Below are 27,571 nucleotides of genomic sequence, written 5' to 3'. Positions count from 1 at the left end.
GCTGACGGTCTGTCCTCCCCAATGCCTTCCCCTCCCCTCCGATAACACGAGCAGGACAAATCAGGCACCCTGGTGCTTTATGTCAACGGCGCTGTGATGACGCCGTGACTTGGAGAATGGCGGTTGTTGTAGAAATTGGCGCCATCCAGCCCTAAGCTATGCATGCTGGTCTCGGGCAAAATGTCATCTTTGCTAATGTCAATTGCATGGACACTCTATCCTAAACCCTAAGATTCACTTCCGGGATCTCCTACCCGCGAATAACTAGAGGTTCTGCTTCGTCGTGTGGATCAGGGCACATGCAGCATTAGACTCGAGGAGCCATGGCGATCACGACTTCCAGGTCGATCTGAATCCCCTCATTTGCGCTCTATCCTCGCATGGCTGATGCCGTATCATCGCTTACGAAAAAACAAAATTTGCGGGGTGCATCGCAGGGGGCTGGCCAGGTCTTGCCAGCTCAACAGCAACGTCCGAGCGAAACTCTGCTCTATCTCGCCAATGCCTTCACTCCCACTTCTTACTCGCCCCCTTGCCTGTCTGGTCGGCAACGGTCTCGCCTCTCGTCAAACTTCCCCGCCCTCTCCTCTGTGCACAGCATCAGCCACATCCGCGATGAGCAAGACAGGAAGGTGGATGTAAATGCGCGCCCTCGCGGGGCAGGTTATCATACCCTTGCGCGTTCCGGGGACATCTCAAGTCCGTCTACATCCCGCGCTCCGGGGGTTCCGTGAGGAATGACTACAGGACAAGGACTGGGATAATGGAGCCATCAGCATCAATCAGCATCAGCCATGAAGTGTGCACATGACCCGCCCATAAGCGCCAACCTGCACTACTACTGTCTTATTCTATACATGCAACCGAGCATCCGAGGAGAAATGCACCTGGAAAAGGGGGCCGTGGATTCAGCTAATGACAGAACCAGAACCGTGCCAGATGAGACCATCCACCCAAAGCTCACCGCTAAGCTCAGGGCGCTGGCATGGTACGCAAAACCGCCACGCCGCCACCACATACGAAGGGACGATTACGAAGACGAAAAGCATAGGCGAAACTCTGATTTGATTTGTGAGTTTGGGCAATCATGCCGAGCCCTCTTCAAGTCGACACTCCAAAGAACAGAATGCGGTGTGTGCTCGCACTTCATATGAAATGTTGCATGGGGCGTGCGCGATCAGGCCGTTGAACTGTGTGTCCTGCCTGCATTGCTGCCACCGCTGATCTAGGATTATGATTATCCTAATTTGGTATTTCTAGTTTGGGCGTGAAGAATATTGGGGGTTTGTATAGGTGGAGATGTGCTGTAGAGATGGTTGACTCAGAGAGCAATTGCACATCCTAGAGTAATTGTACATCTGGTTTCCTATCCTAGGATTCCTGCTTCACCTTTCTAGAGACTTTGGCCTTTACTCCGCCATATGAGTCTGTCTTTCGTTTTGTCTTGTTTTCTGAAAGCTGAAACTTGGTAGGCACGTTCTCGGCCTTGCATTCTTTCCACATTTCTGCGAATTCGGAGCTCTCCGACTTCTCGATCTGGTCATCGGCATCTCCCAGTCCCAAAGTCCGTTAAGAAGCAGTAGTTTGGTCTCCTTCTCTCCGTTGTGCGATGCAATGGGCCCTTTGCTACGCATCTATATTTTTCTATGAGAACTTCTGGCTTATCATGAGTTGCATACTTCTTACCTTTCGGTACACTCTGTTGACTTCACAGCGGACGCAGCCGCAGCGGGGAGGAATTTCACCACCTTTTACCGTCACTCCATCCGGTTTATCGATGCATGGGTCTCACTAACAACAGTCTGAATTCGAGTAGCTCATCGATCTGAGCTTCGGATGGGGTCCCGGTGTATTCATCTGAGCGCGTGCTCTTCTCATCGTCTGTTGAGCTATTGCTATGCTCTTCGTCCCTATAATGGCTTCAATGATACTCTCAGCGATCTCGGTCGCCGCGTTGGTGGGTTAGTCCGCGGCCGTTCGGACTTTGGCCATTCGAACCTTTCGGCGGCCGTCTGCTTTGGTAGATATCGTCGGTGGCTAACAGTTGTGACTATGTGTATTCTAAGTGCTGACGATGAATACAGGAATGTCCGCCCCATTTTGTAATATCTGCGGTCCTCTTAGTCGCTATCCATGACCGCGCGAATGCACTTGGTATAATTGGCAACGTCGACTTGGTATCCGGATGTAAATCTTACCCCGGAAAATGCCCGGGTCTGTTTCTCCCTGTATTCCTTGGTCTCATTCCATCCAGAAGTGTTGGTGCAAATAAGGTGCCTGGAATTTGGTCCAGAACCAGGCCAGTCTCGCATCAGGGTAACACAACTCATTACCAAGTCTTAACCGACCTTTCAGTCATCTGAAAGAAAGGAGAGGACGTCGTATCTCAGTTAATGGTAGCTGATTCCACTGAACGTGAGCGATATATATTGAGATCAGTACATCCAATTCCCTGACACGGGACCACTTAGTCCCTGGCAAGTCGTATGAATATTCATTCGTATCTTCTTTCACCTCAGTTGAGTCGCACCCGAGTATAAGCGGAATAGTTACCATGCAAAAAGTGTGTAGTTTCTACTAGTAACTACCTGTAGTAGTGGATCGTGACAAAAGATAAGATCGGTCTCCACCCGACAGTCAGCCACTTTCTCTCTTGCCACGATCGTGCGTTCCTTGGTTCCTCTGTTTACTCCCGGTCCATCGCCGTCCACATTATTCCTGCTCATGGCGCAACTGGCCAGTCCAGGTCTGGCAGACCTGGAGAAGGAACTGGTATGCTCGGTATGTGTCATTCCTTTCCAGCTCTTCCAGAATCCTTCCATTTTTCCTCCTTGCGCCCCCCGCCATGACTGACGTCTGTGCCTTTGCCAGATCTGTACCGAGCTCCTCTACCAGCCGCTAACCCTCCTCGACTGCCTACACACATTTTGCGGCTCGTGTGTGAAAGAATGGTTCACGGCCCAGGGATCGCGTCGCCGGTCCTCGACGTCTTCGTCTGCCCGATTCACTTGCCCCTCCTGTCGGGCCGATGTGCGCGGCACCCGACCAAATGCTACCGTAACCACCCTGGTGGACATGGTCTTGGCGGCTCATCCAGATCGCGTCAAATCTGCCGCCGAGAAGGATGAGATTGCGGGGCGATACAAACCGAGTGACTCAGTGTTCCCACCGGATGAACCGCACGACGAGAGTGCTGAAGAGGGCAACTACGACGATGACAGGCTGCTGGAGGAAGTTCGGGAACTAAGTTTGCGAGAGAGTAGAGTGCAAGCGAGACGCGAAAACCGCCGGGCACACCCATCGCGGACCCAAGAGCGAAGAAATGATTCAGGGCGACACGCAGATGAGGGTCGCACTCGCCGCCGACAAGATGAGACTTCTACGGAACAGCGTACCCCACGTCTCGGGGCAGGTTCGGGTCATGATGGAGACCGTGCCCGACGTATCGAACACCAGTCGAGCTTGCGGTCATTGTTGAGCTTGTCTTCCGAGGCAGAGACGATGGAGGAAGAAATTCTTCGGCAAATCATAGAGGAAGGATTGCTCGATGACATCGATCTGGATAATCTGGGACCCACGCAGGAAGAAGAACTCAGTGAACGCATTGCAGATGCCTATCGCCGAAGACATATGCAGCGATCTAACTCTCGACAAAGCGATCCACGGAGACAATCACCCGACGTCACTTCACGAACCCAGACCAGATCCCAGTCAGCTCAAAGATCTTCAGAGCCAGTTCCTATCTCTCGGGAACAAGGTGACAGGCGGCCGCCTGTATCCAGACCCCATCTTTTGGACCAGTCTCGCCCAAGCAACACACATCGACGACGCAACTCCGACCAGACTAGTGAACGTCAGCACACATCGCCGCTTACATTGAATCAGGCTTCTGCATCGGATGACACGTTGCGACCTGCAGCAAGATCTTCTAGTGACATGACTTCAGACCGTTCTCGAACCTCTCAAGCAGGACGACCGAGACCAGACGCATCATCGACAAGGTTACGACGAGCAACTGAGTCTGATCAGACCATCTCTGATGTTTGGATGGGAGGCAGGCGAGAGCGGAGCTCTTCGAGACAGGTCACCGGTCAAACGACGACCAACTCTCCTCCTTCCTCAGTCTCCTCGCCCCGACTAGAAGCATCTCACAGCTCCCCTCCGACAGATCAAACCACCCACTCTCTGTCCTCGCCACTCGTTCCAACTAGGGGCGATCTTGCTTCCCGATCTGGTAGATCCCGTCCATCTTCATCACGATCCAATGTCCCTCCATCTCCAAGCGCTCAATTCATCGAACCATCCATCTCCTGTGAGCGCTGCGGAAAGCAAAATATCCAATACAATCTGCACAAAAGATGCCTTCAATGCAAAGACGGTAACTATCACATCTGTCTCCGGTGCTATCGAACAGGACGAGGCTGTCTTCGCTGGAATGGCTTTGGTGCATCTGCACAGGAGACCTTCGAACGAATCCTTGCATCGTCAAATCGGCAACCAGTACAGACGAAGGAGACAGGCCATATTCTTGTCTCGGTGAAATATGCTCGTCCCGCAGAATCTGCATATCAGACAATCTTCAACAATAGGCAGATGACCACTGACAACCCAGCTAATCGCCGAGCAATCGGTCTCTTCTGCGACATCTGCCAGTCTGTAGCCAACGACTGTTTCTGGAAGTGCAGTCAGTGCAACCTAGGAGACTGGGGATTCTGCAACCGATGTGTCAACCAAGGACGATGCTGTACTCATGCCCTGCTGCCGATCCGGCGCATCACAGCCAGCACGTCCTCGTCAGCCCCTTCAACGCCAGCCGATACAATAGTAGTGGGTTTGTCCTCCCAGTCCGAACCGGAGAGCTACAAGATCCTTTCATTTTCTACCAACTGTGACATCTGCACTTATCCAATCCCTGCTTCGGTGACTCGGTTCCATTGCCTGGAATGCAATAGCGGAGACTACGACGTCTGCACGAATTGTTATCTCAAGCTCGTGGCCACTTCAAAAATTAGCAAAGAAAATGGCCACAATGGCTGGCGCCGCTGCTTAGCAGGCCACCGAATGATTATTGTCGGATTCGAGGACCATCAGTCTGGTCAGCGGCGCGTGATTGTGCGCGACTTGGTAGGCGGCCGTGCCCTCAAAGATGAGCACGTCGCACCCTCGCCTGCGTCACCCGCCCCAACATCCCCCGAAGTTGGCAAGGGTGACTGGAGTTGGAAAGAGGGACCTGATCGACGGAAGAAAGCTTCGCGCCTCCGCGGTGCTATGGCCACAAACAACAACCCGACAAACTCAGATTCCCCAGGCACTGGCAGCCCTGTCAATCAACAGGCCCCCTCCTTCCGCCGCTTCCCTCCTGACGGCGGTGTCGGTCTCATCGTTCACGCCCTCTGGTCATGGTATCCGGAAGACGAGGTTGAGGATGAACTGATTTTCCCACGTGGCGCGGAGATTACTGAAGCAGAGAACATCAACGACGACTGGTTTTGGGGCTGCTATGCCGGCCGTACAGGACTGTTTCCCGGGACTCATGTTACTGTTGTCAGCGAGGTGGTGTAAGAATGGGACAGATAGGCTATTTTCTTCCGACTAAGAACTTCTAGTGGGTGAATGAATGATTTCAAGGCCTTGATGGTTTCTTCCAAGCGACCAAAGCTTTATGCTCGTGATGACTACCCTCATGCGAAGAATACATGTATGTCTTGCTCAATAACAGCAGAGATCAACTTGAGATAAAATAGTTTACAACTAGTTTTTTTCTATTTATTCGCTATGGATCCCACCGATACTGCATCAAACCGGCGGGCTGTTTGTGCCCTTTTATAAATAAGCATGTTTGGAACGAATTGTCGGCCTAGAAAGCGGTTAGTAACGGTTAGTCGATAATAATGATGAGACTAAAGACAGGAGTGACACCAACAGCAGCGATCTCAACGAAAACAAAACTAGCGATTACGCTGCTCTCTACTCAACTATTCGTTCCCCAACACACAGTATTCATATTCGAGATACCATCGTAGAGCGCGCTTTAAAGCGAGAGCAAGACTCGAGCATCACTATGAGTCACGTAGGAGACATGCCTCGGCCTGACGTTCTTGTATCTCTTCCTGCGATACGAAGCCTAACTGATTCAACCTATGCTACGAAGTGATACAGTCTACTAATCCCCTAGAGGGGCTTTGCCTTTGCATGAAGGTGCAGGAAAACATGAACTTAGGGAAACCCTATACCAAAACAGAAAAAGGATATCACAACAGTATTTGCAAGCAGCAGTGCCTGTACACTCCTAAATCTTCTGGCCGCACGCACCACTACCAAAGTATGACCGCTAAACCTCCCCCCACCCCCTCCACCTCATAGTTCGAGCCTAGAATCCTCTAGGCAAGAGCTCTTGCGTTAGAGTATGCTTCTCAAGAAGAAAGTGTGCAGTATGGAAATCGTACCTGATCCATCAATGGCTGCCATTGGAAATAGAGAGATTGTCGATTAGATTATTTACCGCCTTTCTCAATAGTGTTGAGGCATTTTTTAATACCGCCGCCTTTGTCGTGCTCAATGTCTTTAACACACTGCTTAATGACACCGCCATCCTATACATATTATACAGCACTCAGTCTCTAGATTCAATAAGATCAGTTGATAATATTAACAATATGTACTCACCTTTTGGCGAATTGATAATTCATTCTCAGGCGTTGGTGCAGCTATAGCAGTGGAACAAGCCACGGCGAGAATAACCCAAAGGAACTGCATGTTTATGTTCAACACTCACAGTCTAGCTTGAGATTGGAAAGTGTTCTAGTGATCAAAATTCGAGTAGGCGCAATTTGAACTGGTTGAAAATTAGATAAAAGCAAGATTTGGACTTAGAGGTGGTCGAGACTGCTATTTAAGTTGGAGGTGAAATCTCAGTTATTAGAATGGACCAAGCGTTCTATGGCCTACAGATCATTGTTAATAGTCAGTGTCGATCCTGGGCTAATTACATCCCTTTTCTAAATTCGTCATAAATGAGAGTTTTATCAATGGGCCCACCAAAAAATGATAATCTATGGAGGCTAGTTAGTTCTTGAAGAGGTAATGATGACATGGTACTCATTCCACGCGTCGTGAAGATTAAGAAAAGTGGAAATTTTCCTTATTAAATAAAGTCTAAATTCGCTAGTTGGGATGTAGGAGATACTATGACAACACTAGAATACAGTGCTGCAGATGACTAGGCCATGGATCTCCTTATCCTTTTTTAGGAGCCAAAATGATATAGAGAGGAGCTAGAATAGGAACAAGGGAATTAGCAAACATCTTAGGCTTGCTTGTCTGATGGAACGCCGCTATATTAGGTCCTTGCATCACGTGCTTGTTTGTTCATTTCTTTAATGGACACATACCCCGCTTCTAATTGACAATCGATCTCTTCTTGAGTCCAAACTCTAAGCCCTAAAAGAAAACTCGCAATGGATTCCTTAGCCAATATCAAAGTATCAGATGGAGAACACTACGACTCTGTGAAGGACGGGATTCGCAGACTAGTCGACACTTCGGGTTGGGAACTACTGAACGACCACGAGATCCGGAAGACATTTCATTGTCGAAATTGGACGAAGATAATTGTTCGTCGTGAACTCGAATGATCTAGGGCAGCCCCATTCACTGATTCTTTTAGGATTTCTTTGGCGGCGTGGGAACAAAATGCAAGCAAGTGAATCACCACGGGGAGATAAAGACAGTAAGTTCTCTGCGCTCAGGTTATTGCATAAATTACTAATAGACTATCAAGACGTACAGTTCTATTACTTTTTGCTGGACGACTCATTCACCGCCCGGCCTCTCCCGGAAAGATATTGAAATGGCAGATTTCTGTGAAGAGTGGGCAAATATTGTCAAGACTGTGTCCCCTGAGAATGCCCCGTCGTGCCAGAATCCTAAAGGAAGTAAAGCTTAGTATTGAGCTCTTAATCCGACACAGAATGAGATTCCTGAGGGTGAAATATGTATCAATCTACAATATAAATGCTTTGATACGGCAGATTGAGGAAAATTTCCAGGAGCTGATCTAGTAACGGATGTCATGAGCATTCTGAAACGTATCTTTGAATGGATTTAGGTGTAAGAGAAGGCCAATCGATAGACCGTAGATCAGATAGTGCAATAACAAGACAAAAAAAGGACTTGAAAAGGACATCCCGTAATGTTGTTCTTCTATGATTCTGTCTACAGTCTCATATCAAAACTTGTCATTGGGTAAATAGATTGGAAGTTCACAGGTCGGAGAGATCAGACTGGAAGCACCCCCTCGCAAACCGCCCCGTCGGTTCCCTCCAAGGAGGACGAAGCATCGTTGTGGCAATGAATCACACGCTTCTCAACATAATTTCCGTTATTGCGGAGTTTAAGATGCGTCAAACGCTTCGGAAGCAGTTTCTCGTGAAGAGTGAGGATAAAAGGAATTCTGAACCAGTTGAACTCATGCCCGATCAGCATTGTTGACGAAATGGTCAGCTGTTTCAGAGCCACGAAATCCCTCAGGTCTTTTAGTCTTTCCTTTCACCATAAAGGTCCAAACCTAAGCTTTCAAGAGACGTGGCTTGAGTCTTCAAAGTATCGATGTACTCGGCACGATTAGCATAGCTGAGGTGTGGAATGCTTTTTAGGTCAGGTGCCTCGTTCAGGCGCCTCGTCTCTGAGGGTGCAATGCCTTCGAGCACCAGGAAACTGTTGAGCATGCCTTCTGCTCATTCACAGCAGGGAGATCGCGGTTCAGAAACCGAAATCATTCTAACTCCGTAGGACGAGATGGCCACGATGAGTTCTGGGGGCAAGGCTCGAAGGCTTGAAGTCGCTTCGCAGTGGGGGATTGCATGGTCATGATAACTTGGTGTGTTGCGATTGCAGAATCCAGCGACCGTTTAGCTACAATAGGAAGCCCGAAACTTGGGACAATGACGCAGCTGTGCCTGATTAGTATAAGTAGGGCTTACCAAGGGCCTTGTGGTCTAGGACGTCTATTCACCTGCCGAGGGTTAAAAGATTCTCATTATTACAAATTATGAAGACAATAAATACTTGTTCAGGAATGTAGACTCGATCGTTCGTTATGTTATTCACATTGTACCTCAGCAGGGCAAGAGGTATCAACAGCTATAAAACATATGCCAGAAGAAACATGCACAGAAAGAACAAAGTACATAACCGCCACCCCAAATAAACACATTAAAGACATCACAAACTATACACAAATGATCCTTCAAGCCACAACTTACTCAAGCAGAGCAACCATCAGGCGCTGGTAGTCCCCGTCGGTCTCCCCACGCACGCGAGCGACAAGGTCCGTTTTGTACTTATGCTTATAAGCGCGCTTCACCTGGTCCAGATGCGCGCGGTTCCAGTGGATACGCACAACACGAACGACAAGACGCTCATCCCTCGTTCCTGGGCCGCGAACGCATTCATCAAGCAGGATCGCATCGCGCATAGCCGGATCCGTAGCCGTGCGGAGCATGTGCAGAAGAGCCTCTTGCATATGGCCCGAGAAGGACTTTTCAATATGTCTCTCCAGCGAGGTATGGTAGCGAGCCTGGAATGCCTGGTCGATAGCACGCATCTCCGCGTCTGAGACACGTGCGAAGACGGCGCAGAACTCGGAGACGTTGTTGACCGCGCGACCCGAGGTAGCGTCGTGCAGGGCGCGGGCCTCGGATTCAATGGCTTGCGGGTTAATCGGGGCAAACTCGTCGTGGCGGGTAGCGTGTAGAACAGCTGCGAAGAGCTCGGCCGTCTTGAAGGAGAGATCGTCCTCGATATCCCGCGCTAGCGAACGGTGGTATTTGCGCTCATAGGCTGTCTTGATGGCGTTGAGGTCTGCATTAGTCCGGCCTAGGAGCACGTCATTCATAAGCCACTCCTTTGTACCCATGCCCTTGACCGACTCGCGCGCGCACTCGACATCATGCTCAAGCGGGCCATCGACAATAGCCAGCAGCCCCTGTTCGAAGTGCCCGCCCGTCTCGGATTTGATATCCTTGTACAGGTCGCGATGGTGCGTCTGGGTGTAGGTAGAGCGCACGGCAGCCATCTGGAGCGGGTCCAGGCGCGAAAGCACCGAGATCAGAGCCTTCTCGTCCGTTCCGAAGCCCTTCATCGCCTTGCGCAGCTCATCTGCTTGGCGCCGGAAATCGCCTTGCGCCTTGGCTTGCGGGTCATAGCCGAGGGACGGCACCTGGGGCTGCGGCGGGTACGCGCCTCCAGGCGGAGGGGCGCCATATGGGCCAGGAGGTGGGTGGCCCGGAGCACCACCGGGCGGAGGGGCATAGCCGTGAGGTGGTTGGCCCGGAGGACCGCCAGGCGGAGGGGCATAGCCATGAGGTTGGCCGTAGGGAGGTTGCGGCGAGGGCGTGTGCTGGTATCCCGCTGGTGGCTGAGGCGACGGCGCACCGGGGTAGGGCTGTTGGCCGTATGGCTGTTGCGGGTAGCCCTGCTGTGGTGGGTAGCCGGGCTGAGGAGGATAATGGCCTTGAGGAGGTGGAGGAGCGCCATATGGCTGCTGTCCATAAGGAGGTTGTTGTCCATACGGAGGTTGTTGTCCATAGGGCGGCTGCTGCCCGTAAGCAGGCGGTTGCTGGTAGCCCTGAGGCGGCGGAGGGCCCGGAGGCTGGCCGTGGGGCGGATATTGAGACTCTAGATGCTTTGTTAGTCAACTTATCGCGGAAAATATGCGGATTTACTCACGAGGAGGAGGATAGTACGACATGGCTCAATGATCGAGAAGGATGACAGCAGTCGCAAGGCAGCCGGCAGCTGGGCTTATAAGTATACGAGGGGTAATACTGTGGCGCAGTGGAGATCGTGTACAGCCTTGTGGAGGCGTTAGTGATGATTGTTCTGTTTCTAGAAACCTGCCAAGCCCACAGCCCTGTTTACGCGAAGATCCTTACTTCATAATATCTCCGGTTGTGGCTGATACAGCAAATTATTATTCACGTAGCCAGACAATAATAATCATCATTCAAGTCCCGCTCGGCAGATGGGCTAATTAACCACCGTATCCTCTCTATAGCATGCACGCTAGGAGATAAGTAGACCTCAAGGTCAATGCAAGTCTTGGTAATCATAAAAGCCGCTTCTCGCTGAAAGACGTCCAAACAATAATCAAAGAAAAGGAAACGAGAGTCAAATGCAAGGGTATTCGTAACCAGATCATGCATGGCTTGCTGAAAAGAGGAAAATCATTAGAAAGTCCATGGATAGGTATCATCAAGGATCAAAAGAAAGAATGTAAGAAAAGATCATCGTAAATAGCGTGAAGAGAAGCTAGACGCTCGCCGTGCGCCGCTTTTCACTCGGTTTCTGCGCATAGGCAATCATCATGCGGAATCCTGTACCGCGCTTCTGGCACTCGCGCAGGACCTTGTGGTCATTCCACATGCTGGGATCGCCGTCACCCGTGTCCGGGAGGACGGGGTCCTCGTAGCATTTCGTGTACCACCAACGGCCAACGCGTGCCACGATCTTGGCGATGGACTCGTCGTTTTCAGGTGAGGGAGATGGATCGGATAGCAGATCCCCGAGGGAGATGTTGACGTCTTCTGATGGGGATTTGCTCTGGCTGCCCGAAGTGGTGGTCACGGAAATGGTGGGCAGCGAGAACGCGGTGGATGGGGTGGTGGATTTGTTCGACGAGGACGTGGTCGAGTCGGATGACCGAACGACCATCCCTGCGACGGGGATCCGGACCATGCAGCGCTGCAGGTTGTCGAAGCCCTGGCAGCCGACGAGACGCTGGACGTTGTCGCTGGTCGGCTTGAGGCTGACGGACGGATTTGCGAGACAGGTCATCTCCTTCAGTCGACGAACGGCTCGGCGGGAGCGCACTCCCATATTCACCATATCCCTATCTAGCAGGCTCATCTCGAGGTAGCCACCGGAACGGAGCACACGTTTGCATTCCTGGACCATATTGCTCAGGATCGCCTCGGAGCAGGCAGCGGGAAATCGCAACACGGCGACGGTGAAGTAGTCCTTGGGGAAGGGCAGCGGGTTCCCCAACCCCATGTGGTAAACAGTGTGGTGGTTGGTCGGTGGCTGCCACGCCGCGGGATGAGGCATTGCGGTGGAGACCGGCCTACCGCTCAGACTGTAGACTTCTGCATCGGGGTATGTCAAGGAGCAGTAAAAAGACCAGTCGTCATTGCCCAAACCGTCAATCACAAGGATTCGCCCATGAGTACCAGTTTTGACGTGGTTGTGTGCCGGGCTGAAGAGGACTCGGCCAAACGACAACCAGCGACTGGTCATCAACGAGGCAGAGCGCATGTTGGTGCGTGTCGCGGCATCCCAATCTCGCTCTGAACATCCGGGCACGGTCTTTCGTCCTTCTTCAGATGGGGCTGGCGCAGGCGGAGGAGCAGCTGCAAGGGAATGAAGAAAAGTTGACTGCTGCTCGTGAAGGTGCTCAGATGATGGGCTATGCTCAATATGGCTAGAAATGTCGGGAACATTCAAATGCTCGTCGCTGTGTTCGGCGTATCCGGCGATAAGATCACTGTAAGACGGCTGAGACGACGGAGCGATGGTTGACGCACGCAGCGCCGACATGATCTTAGACCGTCGGAGTCGGACAGAGCTGGTGCTCGATCGAGCAGACTCGGCTGGCAGGCAAGATTGAAGTTGATCGGAGCTGTTCAACTCGTCTTGAAGCGTCTTGCTTGCCTTAGTTGCCAATTCGAACTTGTTCTCCTCTTCGGCCGGTGGGTTCGGTTTCGGCTTTTCGGGAGACAGGGTGTAGTCAATCAGGTCGTCGTACTCGTTCCATACCTCATCTTCAGTCGGTGCCGATCCAGGCTTCGGAGCCACTGCTGTCACTGCCGCCAATGCTCCCGAGCTGCTGGAAGACGGCGAGCTCCTGCTCGGAGAGAAATGAATAAACTCATTGTTCGAATAGGGCCCAGCAAGGAAGTCCAGAGCGCTAGCTTGTTCGGGGCCGCTGAACGCCTGAGTGTACCCGTATCCCCAGTCCGAAGGCTGACTGGATCGGATATCCGAGTATACGTTCGAAGGCGGGATGTTGGCTGGCGGCAAATTATGCAAGTCCTCCGTCACCGGTGCCATGAGATTCGGCAGGTCAACAACAGAGAAAGGCCGCGAAAAAGAGTCCACAGCAGGCCGGTGAGACCTGTCACGGCGAGAAACCACCTGCGGGATTCGGCCCACAGACGCCAGTCGACTGGGACGGTTGTCTTCAGGGCTTTCATCGGGATTGGGTCCCACGAGGTTGCGATTAAACATCGCCGTCTTCGGGGACGCGTGGTAATCACTCTGAAATTCGCCATGCAGCTTGGGTGGAGACCGGAGAAGAATGGATGGCTTCTTCTGGATGTTCAGGCCCGCAGGAACCGCCACATGCTGGAGATACTCCTCTTCGGTGGGCGGAGAATCTTCGATTTTCTTCATGATATCTTCCAGCTCGTCTGAATCCGTATCGACCATTGCGTAGTGTGCAACAGGCCGAGTGTTCGCCACCGGCGAGATTGAAGCATGCAGCTGGGCGGTATGGGAAGCCGGCACAGTCGATACTAAGCTCTTCTGCTCATTGCCGCGGTTTCTCTGGAACAGGTTCCACCTCGAGGTCTTGCTCTTCTTTCCTTCTTTGGCTTCTTCTCGGGCATAGTCCGTAGGTTGCTCGGCGGCGGGTTTTTGATTATCACTAATACTTGGACGTCGTGCCAAACTCTTCGCCTGCGAGTAGATGAGACCCAAGCCCGATTCACTGGGCGCTTCGAAAGTCCCAATCGATGTTGGCAACGAATCAGTGGACTGAGCAGAGGATGTAACTGGGGTATGACGAGGCATATTTGAAGTGGAAGAAACGCTAGCACTGCTCATGCTCTGCTCACTCTGCGTTCGCGAGAGTGCCGCCCCGTCCATGCCTCCCCCACTGATGATAACAGGCTCCAGGCGGGCCATCAGGAAATCATCAATATCCAGCTCCGGGTGACTAGACGCGCTGCCCTTGCTACTGGCCACTGATCGAGCCGTCGTGCTTGTCGACCTAGCTCTTGTTCCGCTGCTGTTGACGCTTGACTTTCTGCCACGCTGTGAGTATTTTCCGTATCCTTCATGACCCGTTCCGGCTGCAGGGCCCTTCCGGGCTGGTCTAGATTGCTCGGATGCAATGTCGTTCAATTCGGCCTTGGACCTCTTCGAGAAAAGACCAAACCGCTTAGGAGTGTCAGCCATCTTGGGTGGAGCCTTCTCCTTCGGTGGCTCCTTGGTCAATGTCCGATGTGATTTCCGAGAGAGGACTGGGGGCGCGGTCTCCCTAGTCGGGATGCGAGATAGACTTCTTGATTGAACGGAGTCTGTCGAGGCAGCGGCCGAGCGGTTCGGAGTTGGGTGAGTTTTGAGCTGTTCGGCGGTCATGACCTTCTCAGCCGATTCGCGCCTGGTATGGCCCGTTGATCTGACATACGGCAGATTGCTTTGGATCACCGGTGTTCTGTGGAGGGTCAACCGATCGGTGCCGTCTCTGCTCGGTCTTGGAGGGGTCAATGGTGTCTCTGGTGCGGAGTGTGGTACAGCAGGAGTGGCAGTTTGGGGCTGGTACAGCGACTTCTCTGCTTCTTCCACTTCCCTGCGAGCCTGCTCAACATTGATATCCGATTTCTGCGGGGGGCTGAAATTCACAGAAGATTTCCTGGGCGGAGGGCTGCATGGAGGGCCTCGGATCTTGGTCGACACAGACTTCAGGCTTGGTCCGGAAGAGTTCGCCGGTGTGGTAGGTTTTTGTATGACAGGGCTTGCCCGATCGCTTTGCGGGCTGGCATAAGAAGTGGATGGAGATAAGAATGGCATTCTCGTTTGAGAAGGGCTTGGTTGTCTGAGCCGCCCGGCCTTAGCCGACTGCACGATTCCTGGGGAATACGATGACAGGGTAGTCGGGGTCGATGTTCGGCTCCACATCCCAGGAGACTCGGAATATCTTGTCGAGGGAGTGCTGGCGGAGGGGAAGAAAGGAGTAGGAGCAGGAGGGAGGTTCTGCGTATCAACTGTGGTTCGAAGGCTAGCAAGCTCGGCCGGTCCTTGTTCACCCATCTTGGCCTCATTCTTCTGCTCTGGGAGATAGGCAGGCCGATACAGCGTTGGCGTTTGAGACTCTGAGAAGGGAGTATAGCTGGACTGGGCGGTTTCCTCCGGCCGGGAATCTTGTGGGATCACCAAGCTCAGCTTTTGAGACTGGCTCTGTTCGGTATGTTTGCCTATTGTCGCAGCCTTCCTGCGAAGGACGTTGCGAGGTCGTTTGGGCGTAGAGGGCTGTGGACGGATCACAGATGCGAATGGGTTGTTGACCTCCGGCGTCGATAGCGAGGTAGGAATGCGCTCATTATGGTTTGGAAGGCTGACAGAAGACACCGGTGAGGTTGAAGATAACGAACGACCAGCGTTGGGGCGCGGCAGCAACGATTGGCGATTTGGACGGTTTGGGATCTGCTTTGACGTCGGTGGGAGTGCGGTAATCTGGCCACCATCCTCGGTGTCCGATAGAGAGGATCCCTTGCTAGGTGTCCGGGACATATAGTTCACTGGGCGTGCAATCTGAGATCGAGGACCTCGGCCAGTATAAGTAATGCCGGGAGTGGGTATCCCAGAAGGTGCCGGAAACGAGACATCAGGCTGTTGAGATCGAAGATCCCTTGGTTGCGGCAAGCGCCGGCCGCCAGACTTATTCCACGACATGGTGCGACCTTGAGCGAAGTCTCCGACTCCAATCCAGAGACAAGAAATTAAACAACGGGTACATAAGACAGAAAGTGGGGGTCATCAAGCCTGCGTCGGTGTTTCTGTCAGTGCCTTATTAGTCTTTCAGTAAGAATAGAAACAGTGAACGTACGGCATTCCGGTCATCAGGTCATTGCATGCAAATTAGGAGCGACGAGGTATCCAGCACGCAAGTCAGAACTCCGGAGTAGATGGCGCGGGAATATGGTCTTCTTTGGGGGAAAAAAGGGCACTGGATATTAAAAGATCCACGGTCCACCACACACGAGGCCGCCCAAATCTATCAATAACGTCCACAGACAAGTCACGGATCCTGTGCCGATCAGCGGTCTCAATCGGAGCTGCTTCGCCACAGTCTGGAGTCGCCGTGTGGCTTTGTGCCCGGTTTTGGACCCGCCACGTCAGAGCTCTGATGGAACTGCAGGAAAATAATGCAAGATTCGGAGAATAAGAGCCCAGAATTCAAAAGGAAAAAAAGCTCAACCCCCTGTCCAGGCGTGGGACTTTTTGTACGAAGTCGTACCCCCTCGATGTGGGGGCGGCAAAAAGGCTTGCAGATGCTGGAACGCACAGAGGTTTGTGCGATTGACGGCGGCTCCGAGCCTGATGCTGTCCACGGGATATTATTGGCGCAGACGATGACTCCTGTTGTGATGAGTCGCGGGTGCGAAACCGCCTCCCGGGCCTGTGAAAGGGACCAGACCGTGTATCGGGGCCGAATGAGTGAACTGGACAAACTCCCACTGCCCCGCCGGGAGACCGAATACATGATACCCCATCATACTGGGTGACGAAGTGACGGACGTGCACTGTTGGATCCCCACCGGGCTGTCGAATCGTAGCTGACAGGCTGCGATTCCCCGGTGGCGTAGAAGATTCAGTCGCTAATGCATGGACCGGCCGTGTTTGGTATCATGTTGGGGACATGCGAGCTGAGAGCTGCGCGGATCGCCGTCAAGAGCCGCAAGCAAGACGCTTTGCCTGCCAGCGCATCATCAACCCCGGAGACGCCGAACGATGTCGGAGAATAAAGCAAGAAGAATAGAATCCTGAACCGTTATCCATAGTCTGGGTCAGCGGAGGCCCGACCCGAGCCTTTCGTGGCGCTGGCCAGGGCAGTAGTAATACAGTCGGGCTTGTAACATTGGCCAGCCAGTGACATTCGCAAAGCGCTGTCTGCTCAACGTGACTAAATGTCTTAGCGTTCTCTCCCGCGCCAACCCGTGGGAGTCGTCTGTCTGGGTCGGACGGTGGATCTGCTGTGATGCTCCACCGATAGCTAACTACAGGCACGAATTCGAGGATGGCCGGGGGAGATAGAAAAGGACGGTGTGCTGCCCACCACTATCGCTGTGATCAAAGGATCATAATTTACAACTGTCGATCACGAGTTGCGATCGAATCGATCGAGAACTGCAGGCAGGAACCGCGACTAATGCACTGTTCAGCTGATGATGATTTATTCCATTTCTTGAACTCCATACATAGTACAAACGCCCGGTAAACCACTGAAGAGCATGACGACGAGAGAAATTCTGGCATTGGTATTCGACATATTCAGGCCGCCTGCGTGAACCGCTTCTTCCGCGCCTCCATCGCCTGAATATCCTGCTCGCTCCAACCCTTCTTCTGCTGCGGCTGCGGCTGCGGCTTCTGCACACCACCCTCGCGGTTCCGGTTACCATCTCCTCCGCGTGGGCGATTGCGTTGTTGCCGGCCACCCATATCACGTCTCTTGCCTCCGCGTCCTCCCTGCTCATTGCGCGACCGCTTGCGAGAGCGCTCGTCAGGAAGGGCCTCGTCCAGTCCTTTGACCCCAACGCTAACGCTGCTTTCAGCGGTGGCTCCAGCACCAGTGCTAAACCGCTTGGACCGCTCTAGCTGCTTCTGTGCCTCCTTCAATGCAGTCTCCGAGTCCTCAACGATGCCGAACTTCTCGGCGCGCGCCTTGCGCTTCCGCAGCTCCTCCTCCAGCTCGGACGAGGGAAGGCCCCTGGTGAAATCCACAACGGGCTTCGCTTCAGCCGCCTGAGTGGGCACGACATCGGTGGCGGCGGCAGCGCCTGTCGCTTCCACCTTCAGGTCATCGGTCGCGGCCGGGTCGGTGTCCAGCTTCTGGTTCGGCACGGCGACGGGGTTGGCGACGGGGCCCTTGCCGCCCGCAGCAATGGCCGCCGCGCCGGCCTCGGTCGACGGCTTCGCGGCACTCTCGGCGGGAACCTCGTCGTCCCAGTCGATGACATCGTCGGCGGCATCGGGCTTCGCGGCCGGCTTGCTTTCGTCGTCCTGCTGGAGGCGAGAAACGAGGTCGGCCTTCTTACCCGTGTGGGCAAGGGAGCGCGACTTGAGGATCTCAATCAGCTCCGCGTTGGTCTTCTTGGCGTAGTCGGTGGCCATTTTGTAAAATGCGACACGTAATGGGCTAACAGGTAGTTGGAGGCACGAATGGCGGAAGATGACAGAGATTATGGAGGTCAAGATTCAGACGTAACAAACGCACATTATGCGCTCGATGGACGAGGAGCGTAGAGAGGCAATGGATGGTCGATGACAACAGAGAGAAGAACAGGGAGGAACGCGACCGGGAGTCCGTCGCGCTTGCCCGATTGGGTTTTGTCACGTGATGTACTATATTCATCCATCTCTATGACAACAGGTAACTATTATACGGCCTAGGCAGGAGTAACTGGTTGGTTGTAAAGCCACTGGTTATCATTTACTCTGGACAATTGCATAATGTCCAGGCAACCACCAAATCATCACGAGTCGTCGATCACTCGTATACTCGGCGACTCCGAGCTGATTTGAAGGTAAACTGCTCTTTCTGCCTTGCTGCACGCGAAATTCGGTTGGAGCCGGGCATGCAGTCAAGCATGCCACGTCACAGCACCAACCAGCTGGAGCTTTCAGTCATTAGCTATTGTTAATCGGAATTGACAGGGAAGATGTGTCTAGTGCGGCGCAGTGCATGCAGCATCCGCCACATATATGCCTTAGGCATTAAGGCACCGCCTGGAAAATGTAGGAAAGCACCAAAAGATATTCTTCCAACTGTTGGGTCCATGCTGAGTGGCCGCCAAGGAAACGTAGCACAGCAAGGTAGTTAGTCGAGCATCTATGGCTGCTCTAGCAAAGCTGTGTGACGGCTTAATACCTCTGGTGGAAAATAGAAAACTGTTGTATAAAATAAGAATTAGGCCTTCCCTCGGCTCATTCTGGTCCTTGCAGGAGTTCCACAATAGAAAAATAAACAATTAAGATTCGAGGAGCCTTTCACCCATAAAACCAGTACTCCGCAGCATAGTCAACCAATACAGCCCCCTGCTGTCCGGCACAGGTCGCTGGTGGGTTTCCATTAAAGGTCTTGACACGATACACCTCCTACAGACTAATTAGTTGCGGAGGTTTTCGGTCAGAAAATAGACGCCATACCTTGATACCATTGCCGGCAGTAGAGACAAGTCTCAGCCACGCAACGTCATCGCTCCCATTAGCATCAGCTGGAGTGGCCACTCTGATGGGTGCCGTGACGGATGCATTTTTAGAACCGTTCATCCAAGTATCACTGCCCGTCAGCTTGAGATTGAAGAACGGGTCTCCTGCAGCGTTGAAGAAATGTTCGCCAATGATGAGATCGGTAGTATTCGTGACCTGGCCTAGAATCGTTGCCATGAACGCAAGAGAGCCAAGAGGAACTTGTTCGAAAATCGCAGGCAGCTCATGCAGGAGAGTCATGGACTGCGATGCAAAGCAGGATGCGTCGAACAAGGTTGCAGCAGCACCAGTGGCTACTGGAATTGTAGATTTATTTGAAGAGGAGCAAGTGTAGTTCTGCGTTCCGCGGCCGATGGCAATGTACTTGAGACCTAGGCCTGCAGCGGGTACGGGGAGCTGGACACTGGTACTATTCATGGGAAGAATGGCATTTGCGAGAGAGCAGCTTCCGAGACTGACTTGATCGAGTTCGCTGGTGAGTTGGGAGAATATGTTGGCTAAGCTGAGCGCCGTTGGGAGAGTTGTTGCAGTCCCTGACGAACACGCTGTTGCCGCCAGGGAGAGAAACAGTAGTGCAAATAGCTTCATGATGAGATCGATTGGTGCAAGATGTTTAGGAGGAAAACATAAATTAGAGGATTGAGTGTTGAGGCTTCTTGTGTTCTGAATTGACACTTGTATAAAATGATGGAAAATGCCGAGCAGAGAAAGCAATAATAATCTGCGCTTCGTCAAAGATGTAGTCATTCAGGCTTTGTTGATATATACCTAACAAAGGAACCGCCGAGCATTTGAGTGAGTTTCCCGTAAAAATAGGTTGTTAGGCTTACTAGAATGCCAACAAATCAGATTACTAGGAGCTTAGATTAAAGGGAGTTGTCTATGCCCTATTGAGAGTTAGTGGATGACGGGCTTCTTTTTAGGCGCATTGTCGATGTTGCACTGTATCTATCGGCTTGGGAAGCCTTTCCTGAAACGGACTTGTGAGTGCTAAAAATGGTGTCTTTGTTTTCAATACCCAATAATCTCCGAGACTTAAGCAAGAGTCAATTTAGGTAAAACGCCCTACCCGTAGATGGCAGACTTGTGGTTGCCCAGTGAGATATATTTCCGGTCATCCCCCATAGGAAGGTGGTGTGATGACTTCTCTCTAACCGCCAGGAAGCTGATCATGTGGGTTTTACTTTGCTAGATGCTATTATATCTGACACTTAAAAATTTAACCGTAGGTGAGCTGTACCGGCTGTGCAGTTGTTTCCCAAGTTTCGAGCCCCGCAAAGATGATAATTCAGCGGCAACTCCCCAACAGAGTAAGACAACCACATAAAATTCTAGAGGAACATCCTGGAATCTGTTTTAGATGCTACTCGATGCTACTCAAATTAATATCTTCCCTTTATTAGATCTGTGTCATCATGTGAGATTTATTTTTATTCTGGGCGAAGCGCCTGCAACCCTGAAACGGGGCCGGCGCTTAAGCGGATCGGCTTGCCATTGGGCAGATAAATCCCCCATTGGTCGTTTAATTATTGCATTATAGAAGCTGAAGAATGGATATTCCGTGAGTAACTACGTAAATAAACGAGTCTGTAATCCAGGATTCCTCCAGGTTTCATGCTGGCCGCACCTACAGCACATGGATGTTATCCGATCTCTCGCTGATATCTCTCAAACAAAACCTCGAGTCATACGCTGTAAATTTCTCGCGAATTGGCCCATGGGCTTTATAAAGCTGTGCTTCCATATCATTGCCCTTTTTGATATTCAATTGACAAATCAAAGCTAGCATGATATATAGAGTCCGTCCAGTGCCCCCATACTAATAGATTCAACAAGTAATATGGTTCGTCCACCCGGAAAACGCCAATACAATCAAACTAGTTTGGATCAGAAGCTTGGTTTAACACAAGGCGAGTGAGTGAGTAATCAACATAAGCATCATAGTAAACACCTTGGAATAGAGTCACTACGTCTGCGTGCCACTTTTCCGTTTCAGGATGGTCACGTGAATTTATTAGTCATCGGTCTAGCGCGACCTCCAAGGTCTGCATTTTGCGCTCCCGAAGACATCGGCAACAACTGCATCCTCAACCATCATCCCTGCAGCCGTTTCAGCGGTGCCCGATCCGGATGTAGCAGCTGTTACCCTTCCTGCTGCAGTATCATAGGCTTGCCGTTTTTCCCGTGACTCCCGACGCTGACCATCATGTCTGACGGTGCGTTTTGCCCAGCTGCTCTCCTTGACCCATCACTGACGTCTGTCGCAGCCGATATCGAGACCGTCCGGCGGCTTCAAGCTGAGCGTAATGCTGCTGCCGCTGCCAAAAAAGGTTCAAAGACATTTGATCCGTCTGCTCAGCGCACTGACAGCTCGACCAAGGCCTCCCTCACGGACTCCTTCGATACAACTCTGTACGAGCGGACTGGGGTAGACAGGTACTCGGGCTATGATACCTCCATCGCTGTGAATGGCGATGATGAGGACATGGAAGATGCGGATGCAGGACATCGTCTGGTCGGCCAGTACACCGCAACTAGAGGCCAGATCGACGAGATGGCCCAAGGCAATGGTGTTGAGGAGGAGGACATTCTTCTCGGTCGTGAGAAGGCGGGACGAATTGCAGATCGTGAGACCGACTACCAGAAGCGCCGTTTCGATCGCGGCCCCCTGACGCCGACGCGTGCCGACCCTTTCGCTGCCAACGCCCATGCAAATGTGGAGGGAGAGGGCCAGACCTACCGCGAAGTCATGGCTCTTCGTGAAATCGAGAAGGAAGAGGAGCGCGTTCAGAAGCTTATCGCTGAGAAGCGGGAGCGCGGTGAAGATGATGTTACGGAGCACCAAGCGACGTTGAAGGCGGCAGAAATCGACAAGGAAAACGCCGAGGCTGGTTCGACCGTTGAGGTCTCAATCGGAAGGAAACGCAAGCAGAGATGGGACGTGGCTTCGGAGGACGCAGCTGCGGCTGTGGCCGAGCCGGCGGCGGAGACAAAGGCCAAAAGGTCGCGTTGGGATCAAACGCCCATCCCTGGGGCACCCGAAGAAGGTGCCAAACGTCGCTCGAGATGGGATCAAGCGCCTTCTCTCACATCTGCGACTCCTGTGGGCAACCAAGGCCTCGCCACTCCCATGCACCCATCTCAAGGAGGCGCGGCCGCTGCTGGACCCGGTTTTGGCACTGATGTGTCCGGTCGCAATGCCGTATGGTCCGATGAGGAGCTAGACATGATGTTGCCCTCCGAGGGTTACAAGATTCTCGACCCTCCGGCAGGGTATGAGCCCGTTCGGACGGCCGCCAGAAAAATGATGGCGACGCCAGCACCCGTGGCTGGCGCCGCTGGTGTTGGTGGATTCATGATGCAGGAACCAGAAAGTGCTCGCTCGCTGGGCAAGGATCTTCCCACCGATATTCCTGGTGTCGGAGATTTGCAGTTCTTCAAGCCGGAGGACATGGCCTACTTCGGTAAATTGATGGAAGCTGGAGATGAGAGCTCCATGACTGTCGAAGAGATGAAAGAACGGAAGATCATGCGGTTGCTCCTCAAGGTCAAGAACGGCACGCCACCGATGCGGAAGACCGCGCTACGACAACTCACGGACAATGCACGAAACTTTGGTGCTGGTCCTCTGTTTAATCAGATCCTGCCTTTACTTATGGAGAAGTCATTGGAGGACCAGGAGCGCCATTTGCTGGTCAAGGTCATTGATCGCGTTCTCTACAAGTTGGATGACCTGGTTCGCCCCTACGTTCACAAGATCTTGGTCGTCATTGAGCCATTGCTTATTGACCAAGACTACTATGCTCGAGTTGAGGGTCGGGAGATTATCTCCAATCTTGCTAAGGCCGCTGGTCTTGCCACGATGATCAGTGTCATGCGGCCGGATATCGATCACGTCGATGAGTATGTGCGAAACACCACGGCGCGTGCCTTTGCCGTTGTAGCTTCTGCGCTCGGTATTCCCGCCCTTCTTCCTTTCCTCCGCGCCGTCTGCCGCAGCAAGAAGTCCTGGCAGGCCAGACACACCGGTGTCAAGATCGTCCAACAGATTCCGATCTTGATGGGCTGCGCCATTTTGCCTCACCTGAAGGGTCTGGTTGATTGCATTTCAGATAATCTCAGTGATGAACAAGCCAAGGTCCGGACGGTCACTGCCCTAGCTGTGGCTGCTCTGGCTGAAGCGGCCAATCCTTACGGTATTGAAAGCTTCGATGAGATCTTGAACCCTCTCTGGACCGGCGCCCGCAAGCAGCGTGGCAAGGGTCTTGCTGCTTTCCTCAAGGCCGTCGGTTATATCATTCCTCTCATGGACGAAGAATACGCCAACTACTACACCAGCCAAATTATGGAGATTCTTCTTCGAGAGTTTTCGTCTCCAGATGAAGAAATGAAGAAGGTGGTCTTGAAGGTGGTGTCTCAGTGTGCCAGCACCGAAGGCGTTACTTCCGGCTACCTGAAGGAGCATGTGTTGACCGATTTCTTCAAGAGCTTCTGGGTGAGGCGTATGGCCCTCGACCGAAGGAACTACCGACAGGTGGTGGATACGACCGTCGATTTGGGCCAGAAAGTTGGGGTTGGGGAGATTCTCGAGCGGGTCGTCAACAACCTGAAGGACGAAAGCGAGCCGTACCGCAAGATGACTGTGGAAACCGTGGAGAAGCTCATCGCGTCGCTTGGAGCTGCCGACATTTCCGAAAGACTGGAGGAGCGGCTCATCGACGGTGTCCTCTACGCATTCCAAGAACAGAGTATTGAGGATATTGTCATCCTGAACGGATTCGGTACTGTGGTGAACGCTCTTGGTACGCGATGCAAGCCATATCTCCCTCAAATCGTCAGTACCATTCTCTGGCGGTTGAACAACAAGTCCGCAACAGTCCGACAGCAGGCAGCCGACCTGATTTCGCGGGTTGCGATGGTCATGAAGCAGTGTGGTGAAGATGCTCTGATGGGGAAACTTGGTGTTGTGCTCTACGAGTACCTGGGTGAGGAATACCCTGAAGTGCTGGGGTCGATTCTGGGTGCTCTTCGATCCATTGTCACCGTGGTCGGTATAAATCAGATGCAGCCGCCCATTCGCGACCTTCTGCCTCGCCTAACGCCCATTCTGCGCAACCGTCACGAAAAGGTGCAGGAAAACACGATCGATCTTGTCGGCCGTATTGCTGATCGCGGTCCGGAGTCTGTCAATGCTCGCGAATGGATGCGAATCTGCTTCGAGCTGCTCGACATGCTGAAGGCCCACAAGAAGGGCATTCGTCGTGCGGCCAACAACACTTTTGGCTTCATCGCCAAGGCCATCGGTCCTCAGGATGTGCTGGCGACGCTGCTCAACAACCTCCGCGTGCAAGAGCGTCAGTCTCGTGTCTGCACGGCTGTCGCCATCGGCATTGTGGCCGAAACCTGTGCGCCGTTCACGGTGCTCCCGGCTCTGATGAACGAGTATCGCGTTCCTGAGCTCAATGTGCAGAACGGTGTCCTGAAGGCCATGTCGTTCTTGTTTGAGTACATTGGCGAGATGGCTAAGGACTACGTCTACGCAGTCACGCCTCTGCTCGAAGACGCTCTCATTGACCGCGACCAGGTGCACAGACAGACGGCCGCTAGCGTCGTCAAGCACATCGCGCTCGGCGTCGTCGGGCTTGGCTGCGAGGATGCCATGCTTCATCTCCTCAACCTGGTATTCCCCAATATCTTCGAGACCAGCCCCCATGTCATCGACCGGGTCATCGAAGCTATTGACGCGATTCGCATGGCTGTCGGCACCGGCGTGGTCATGAACTATGTCTGGGCAGGGCTGTTCCATCCGGCGCGGAAAGTGCGCGTTCCGTACTGGCGGCTGTACAATGACGCCTACGTCCAAGGCGCTGATGCCATGGTCCCTTACTATCCCAGCTTGGAAGACGACGGCATGGACCGGCCGGAGTTGATGATCGTCATCTGAGCGACGATGTTGTATTTGAACGTTTCTTTTCTTGTCTTGCATAACTATCTTCGTTCCAAGCCGGTGTTCTTATGAATGAGTTACTTCCTACAGACGGGGACGTTTGGCGTGTTGACTGTATATCAATTTGAATGCCATGGGTTCCAAATGTCTTCTTCACTCGTAGTTGTTGAGGTTCCTGAGCTGGTCGCCATTACGTTGTAACAAGAACATTCTCAGTGATCTACAATTTAAACATCTTAGGCGCTGGCATTAATCTACAAGCTCATCGAACACGATCGCGTGGCTTGGCATCGATATATATATATTGCCCTCACCAGCCACGCAAAGCAAAATAGATTAAACATCCGACTAGATGGAATACATGCAATTCATTGTCGCGCTCTTATATATCCTTTTTTCCCCAGGCCGACATATATAATCCATATCCCAGCGAGCTGGTCCCGCCAGGAACGACCCAGAGCCGATCGCAGCAGACCCTGGAGTAATCGACGGCCAAGCATGGGATGACAGGGGAAATAGGGAAGTGATCGCTCCAGGCTGAGGACAATCATGTCAATCACTACACTTTGTTTTGGACAAACTCTTATACAGTGTAGAAGACCTGTTGGATAGATATTCTGGGTGACCTTCACCCTGTACAATCTCTCCTATGTGGTGACCGCAACCAACCCCCTATTCCTATTTCTCGCCCCCTCCTCTTCCTTGCCACCCTCTACCGGGGGCACTTTCCTAACCCAGCAGCGTCGGCAATGGACAGAAGGGAAGAATCCGAGAAAGATTGGTTCATGTTTTACCAGTACATACGAACAGTGAAAAACAACGCGGAAAATAGCCCCCAGAATGCCAGTACAAAGGTAATTTTATTTTTCTACCACGCTGTTCCTCGTATTTTGTGTGGTCGTCTGTTCCTAATCTTAGGAGACCCGCACCAGACCGACCACATACCCGGGCGCCACGAGGGGAAAAGCCAAGTCCGCAATCCACAATTCGTTAAATGCCTAAGCTTGCGGTGGGTAGGCTTGGCACTGCAAATGCCGCGTCAGCTGGGCTTGGCGACTTCAAGTATAACTACACAATGGGCAATTGCTCACTATACTCTTATGATAATCGCAACGAATATGATGGATTATGCACGTGGTGGTTATTGGTGGGTACGGCCATTTGAGTTTGTGACTCTGAGTTTCAATAAAGTGATCATAATAAAATAATTCAAAGCAATGAAATACCGTCGTATGTAGTACTCTACTGGGACAGACTGCGTCCGTGCAGATTCCTGACTCGAATATGAGATACAGTCCCAACACAGCCTCCCCCTGAATTGGTTGCTCCAAGAGACCCCAATCGTCTTGCAGAATGGATTGGAGTAGGGTCGGTCGGTACCAGATCAATGGACTCTGTGTAACGCTATCACTTGATTTCCTTGCTGAAGTGCAGGATCCAATCCAGGGTCTGTGCAAGCGCATTAGGGGCTCCATCCATATTGGGGGACCCTGAGGATCAGGGTTTAGAGTTTGCCGGCGTTCTTTCTATTTGATTTTTTTTTTTTGGTATTTTTGGATTACATTATTGTTATTATTGCTGGTTGATTATTTTCTCTATGAGCAGGGCTGGTCCGGTGGCGGACACGGCTCACGCCCCCTCCTTCACATCGCAATCCACCCTCCGTTGGCCAGCGTAACCCGCTTCCTGCAAGGACCATGGATCCAAGCACTGTTCTCTTCATCGTGGAGATGCACATGCAGGGCATGGCTCGGGAGAGTAACCTAACCCCACCCAATATCATTTGAGAAACTATATCAAATTTTTGAGTACGGCGTCCATAGTGCTGCATAGTCTCTGTCCATATTAGTTGTGGCACGCGCCAGACACAAACGCCCGGTGGGGGGAGATCACTCTGTGGAGGCGGCGGGAGGCGTAAGTTCCTGTCAAGCATGCGAGATGCCGAGATTCCTCGGGTTCATGTGAGAGAGAGAGGGCAGGGTTAGTTCATGTCGGGAAAACTACGAAAAAAAAAAAGAGGCGCCGGGAGGATTTCTCCAACAAATAACTGGTCGGAAGGAGAGGGGCGTGGCTTGCCCACACATCCCAAAAGAGAAGCTCTCTCCCCCAATCAGGCACGCCACTATCCCACCATTGAAAAAAAGACAGCGCAGGGATCGAGGATACCGGACCCGGGCAACCAGGCGTGGAGCTTGGCTTGCCATAGTCACTAATTTCACTAATGGGGAGTCGTCAATGCTTTTTGGGTTGCAAGGGATTGCGGACCCTGCAGGAGACCCCATTATTTTTTTTTAACCATCATCGGGGCCAGCGAGGGGCATAATAACTGAAAGGAGGAGCAGATATTGGACGCCT

At 52.3% G+C, this 27,571-nt stretch overlaps 8 protein-coding genes across 8 annotated transcripts; 3 read left to right on the top strand and 5 right to left on the bottom strand.

Moving 5' to 3' along the window:
• Positions 1 to 380: 380 nt before the first annotated feature.
• On the top strand, positions 381 to 1,271 carry N7474_003498 (uncharacterized protein; the record flags this gene model as incomplete). Its single annotated transcript, XM_057194913.1, has 3 exons — positions 381 to 730; positions 929 to 1,071; positions 1,261 to 1,271. 3 exons carry the CDS (start codon positions 381 to 383, stop codon positions 1,269 to 1,271), a joined length of 504 nt encoding a protein of 167 aa, XP_057056268.1.
• A 1,453-nt stretch (positions 1,272 to 2,724) lies between these two features.
• Positions 2,725 to 5,562, top strand: N7474_003497 (SH3 domain protein; the record flags this gene model as incomplete). The annotated part of the gene is made up of 2 exons (XM_057194912.1): positions 2,725 to 2,781; positions 2,872 to 5,562. The coding sequence occupies 2 exons, from the start codon at positions 2,725 to 2,727 to the stop codon at positions 5,560 to 5,562; spliced, it is 2,748 nt and encodes a 915-aa protein (XP_057056267.1).
• N7474_003496 (uncharacterized protein) lies at positions 5,296 to 8,726 on the bottom strand (the record flags this gene model as incomplete). The annotated part of the gene is made up of 2 exons (XM_057194911.1): positions 5,296 to 5,393; positions 8,567 to 8,726. 2 exons carry the CDS (start codon positions 8,724 to 8,726, stop codon positions 5,296 to 5,298), a joined length of 258 nt encoding a protein of 85 aa, XP_057056266.1.
• A 533-nt stretch (positions 8,727 to 9,259) lies between these two features.
• On the bottom strand, positions 9,260 to 10,750 carry N7474_003495 (annexin; the record flags this gene model as incomplete). Its single annotated transcript, XM_057194910.1, has 2 exons — positions 9,260 to 10,677; positions 10,729 to 10,750. The coding sequence occupies 2 exons, from the start codon at positions 10,748 to 10,750 to the stop codon at positions 9,260 to 9,262; spliced, it is 1,440 nt and encodes a 479-aa protein (XP_057056265.1).
• A 560-nt stretch (positions 10,751 to 11,310) lies between these two features.
• On the bottom strand, positions 11,311 to 15,732 carry N7474_003494 (uncharacterized protein; the record flags this gene model as incomplete). Its single annotated transcript, XM_057194909.1, has 1 exon — positions 11,311 to 15,732. The coding sequence occupies one exon, from the start codon at positions 15,730 to 15,732 to the stop codon at positions 11,311 to 11,313; it is 4,422 nt and encodes a 1,473-aa protein (XP_057056264.1).
• Positions 15,733 to 17,331: 1,599 nt separating this feature from the next.
• N7474_003493 (SAP domain-containing protein) lies at positions 17,332 to 18,171 on the bottom strand (the record flags this gene model as incomplete). Its single annotated transcript, XM_057194908.1, has 1 exon — positions 17,332 to 18,171. The coding sequence occupies one exon, from the start codon at positions 18,169 to 18,171 to the stop codon at positions 17,332 to 17,334; it is 840 nt and encodes a 279-aa protein (XP_057056263.1).
• An 876-nt stretch (positions 18,172 to 19,047) lies between these two features.
• Positions 19,048 to 19,857, bottom strand: N7474_003492 (DUF3455 domain-containing protein; the record flags this gene model as incomplete). Its single annotated transcript, XM_057194907.1, has 2 exons — positions 19,048 to 19,155; positions 19,207 to 19,857. 2 exons carry the CDS (start codon positions 19,855 to 19,857, stop codon positions 19,048 to 19,050), a joined length of 759 nt encoding a protein of 252 aa, XP_057056262.1.
• Positions 19,858 to 21,475: 1,618 nt separating this feature from the next.
• Positions 21,476 to 25,213, top strand: N7474_003491 (U2 snRNP complex subunit HSH155; the record flags this gene model as incomplete). Its single annotated transcript, XM_057194906.1, has 1 exon — positions 21,476 to 25,213. The coding sequence occupies one exon, from the start codon at positions 21,476 to 21,478 to the stop codon at positions 25,211 to 25,213; it is 3,738 nt and encodes a 1,245-aa protein (XP_057056261.1).
• Positions 25,214 to 27,571: the final 2,358 nt, after the last annotated feature.

The sequence above is a fragment of the Penicillium riverlandense genome (genome assembly GCF_028828495.1).
Source record: "Penicillium riverlandense strain IBT 135883 chromosome Unknown utg000002l_segment0_segment0, whole genome shotgun sequence".
Taxonomy (NCBI): domain Eukaryota; kingdom Fungi; phylum Ascomycota; class Eurotiomycetes; order Eurotiales; family Aspergillaceae; genus Penicillium; species Penicillium riverlandense.
The sequence above is the reverse complement of the archived record's forward strand: the minus strand, read 5'-3'. Positions and strand labels throughout refer to the sequence as shown.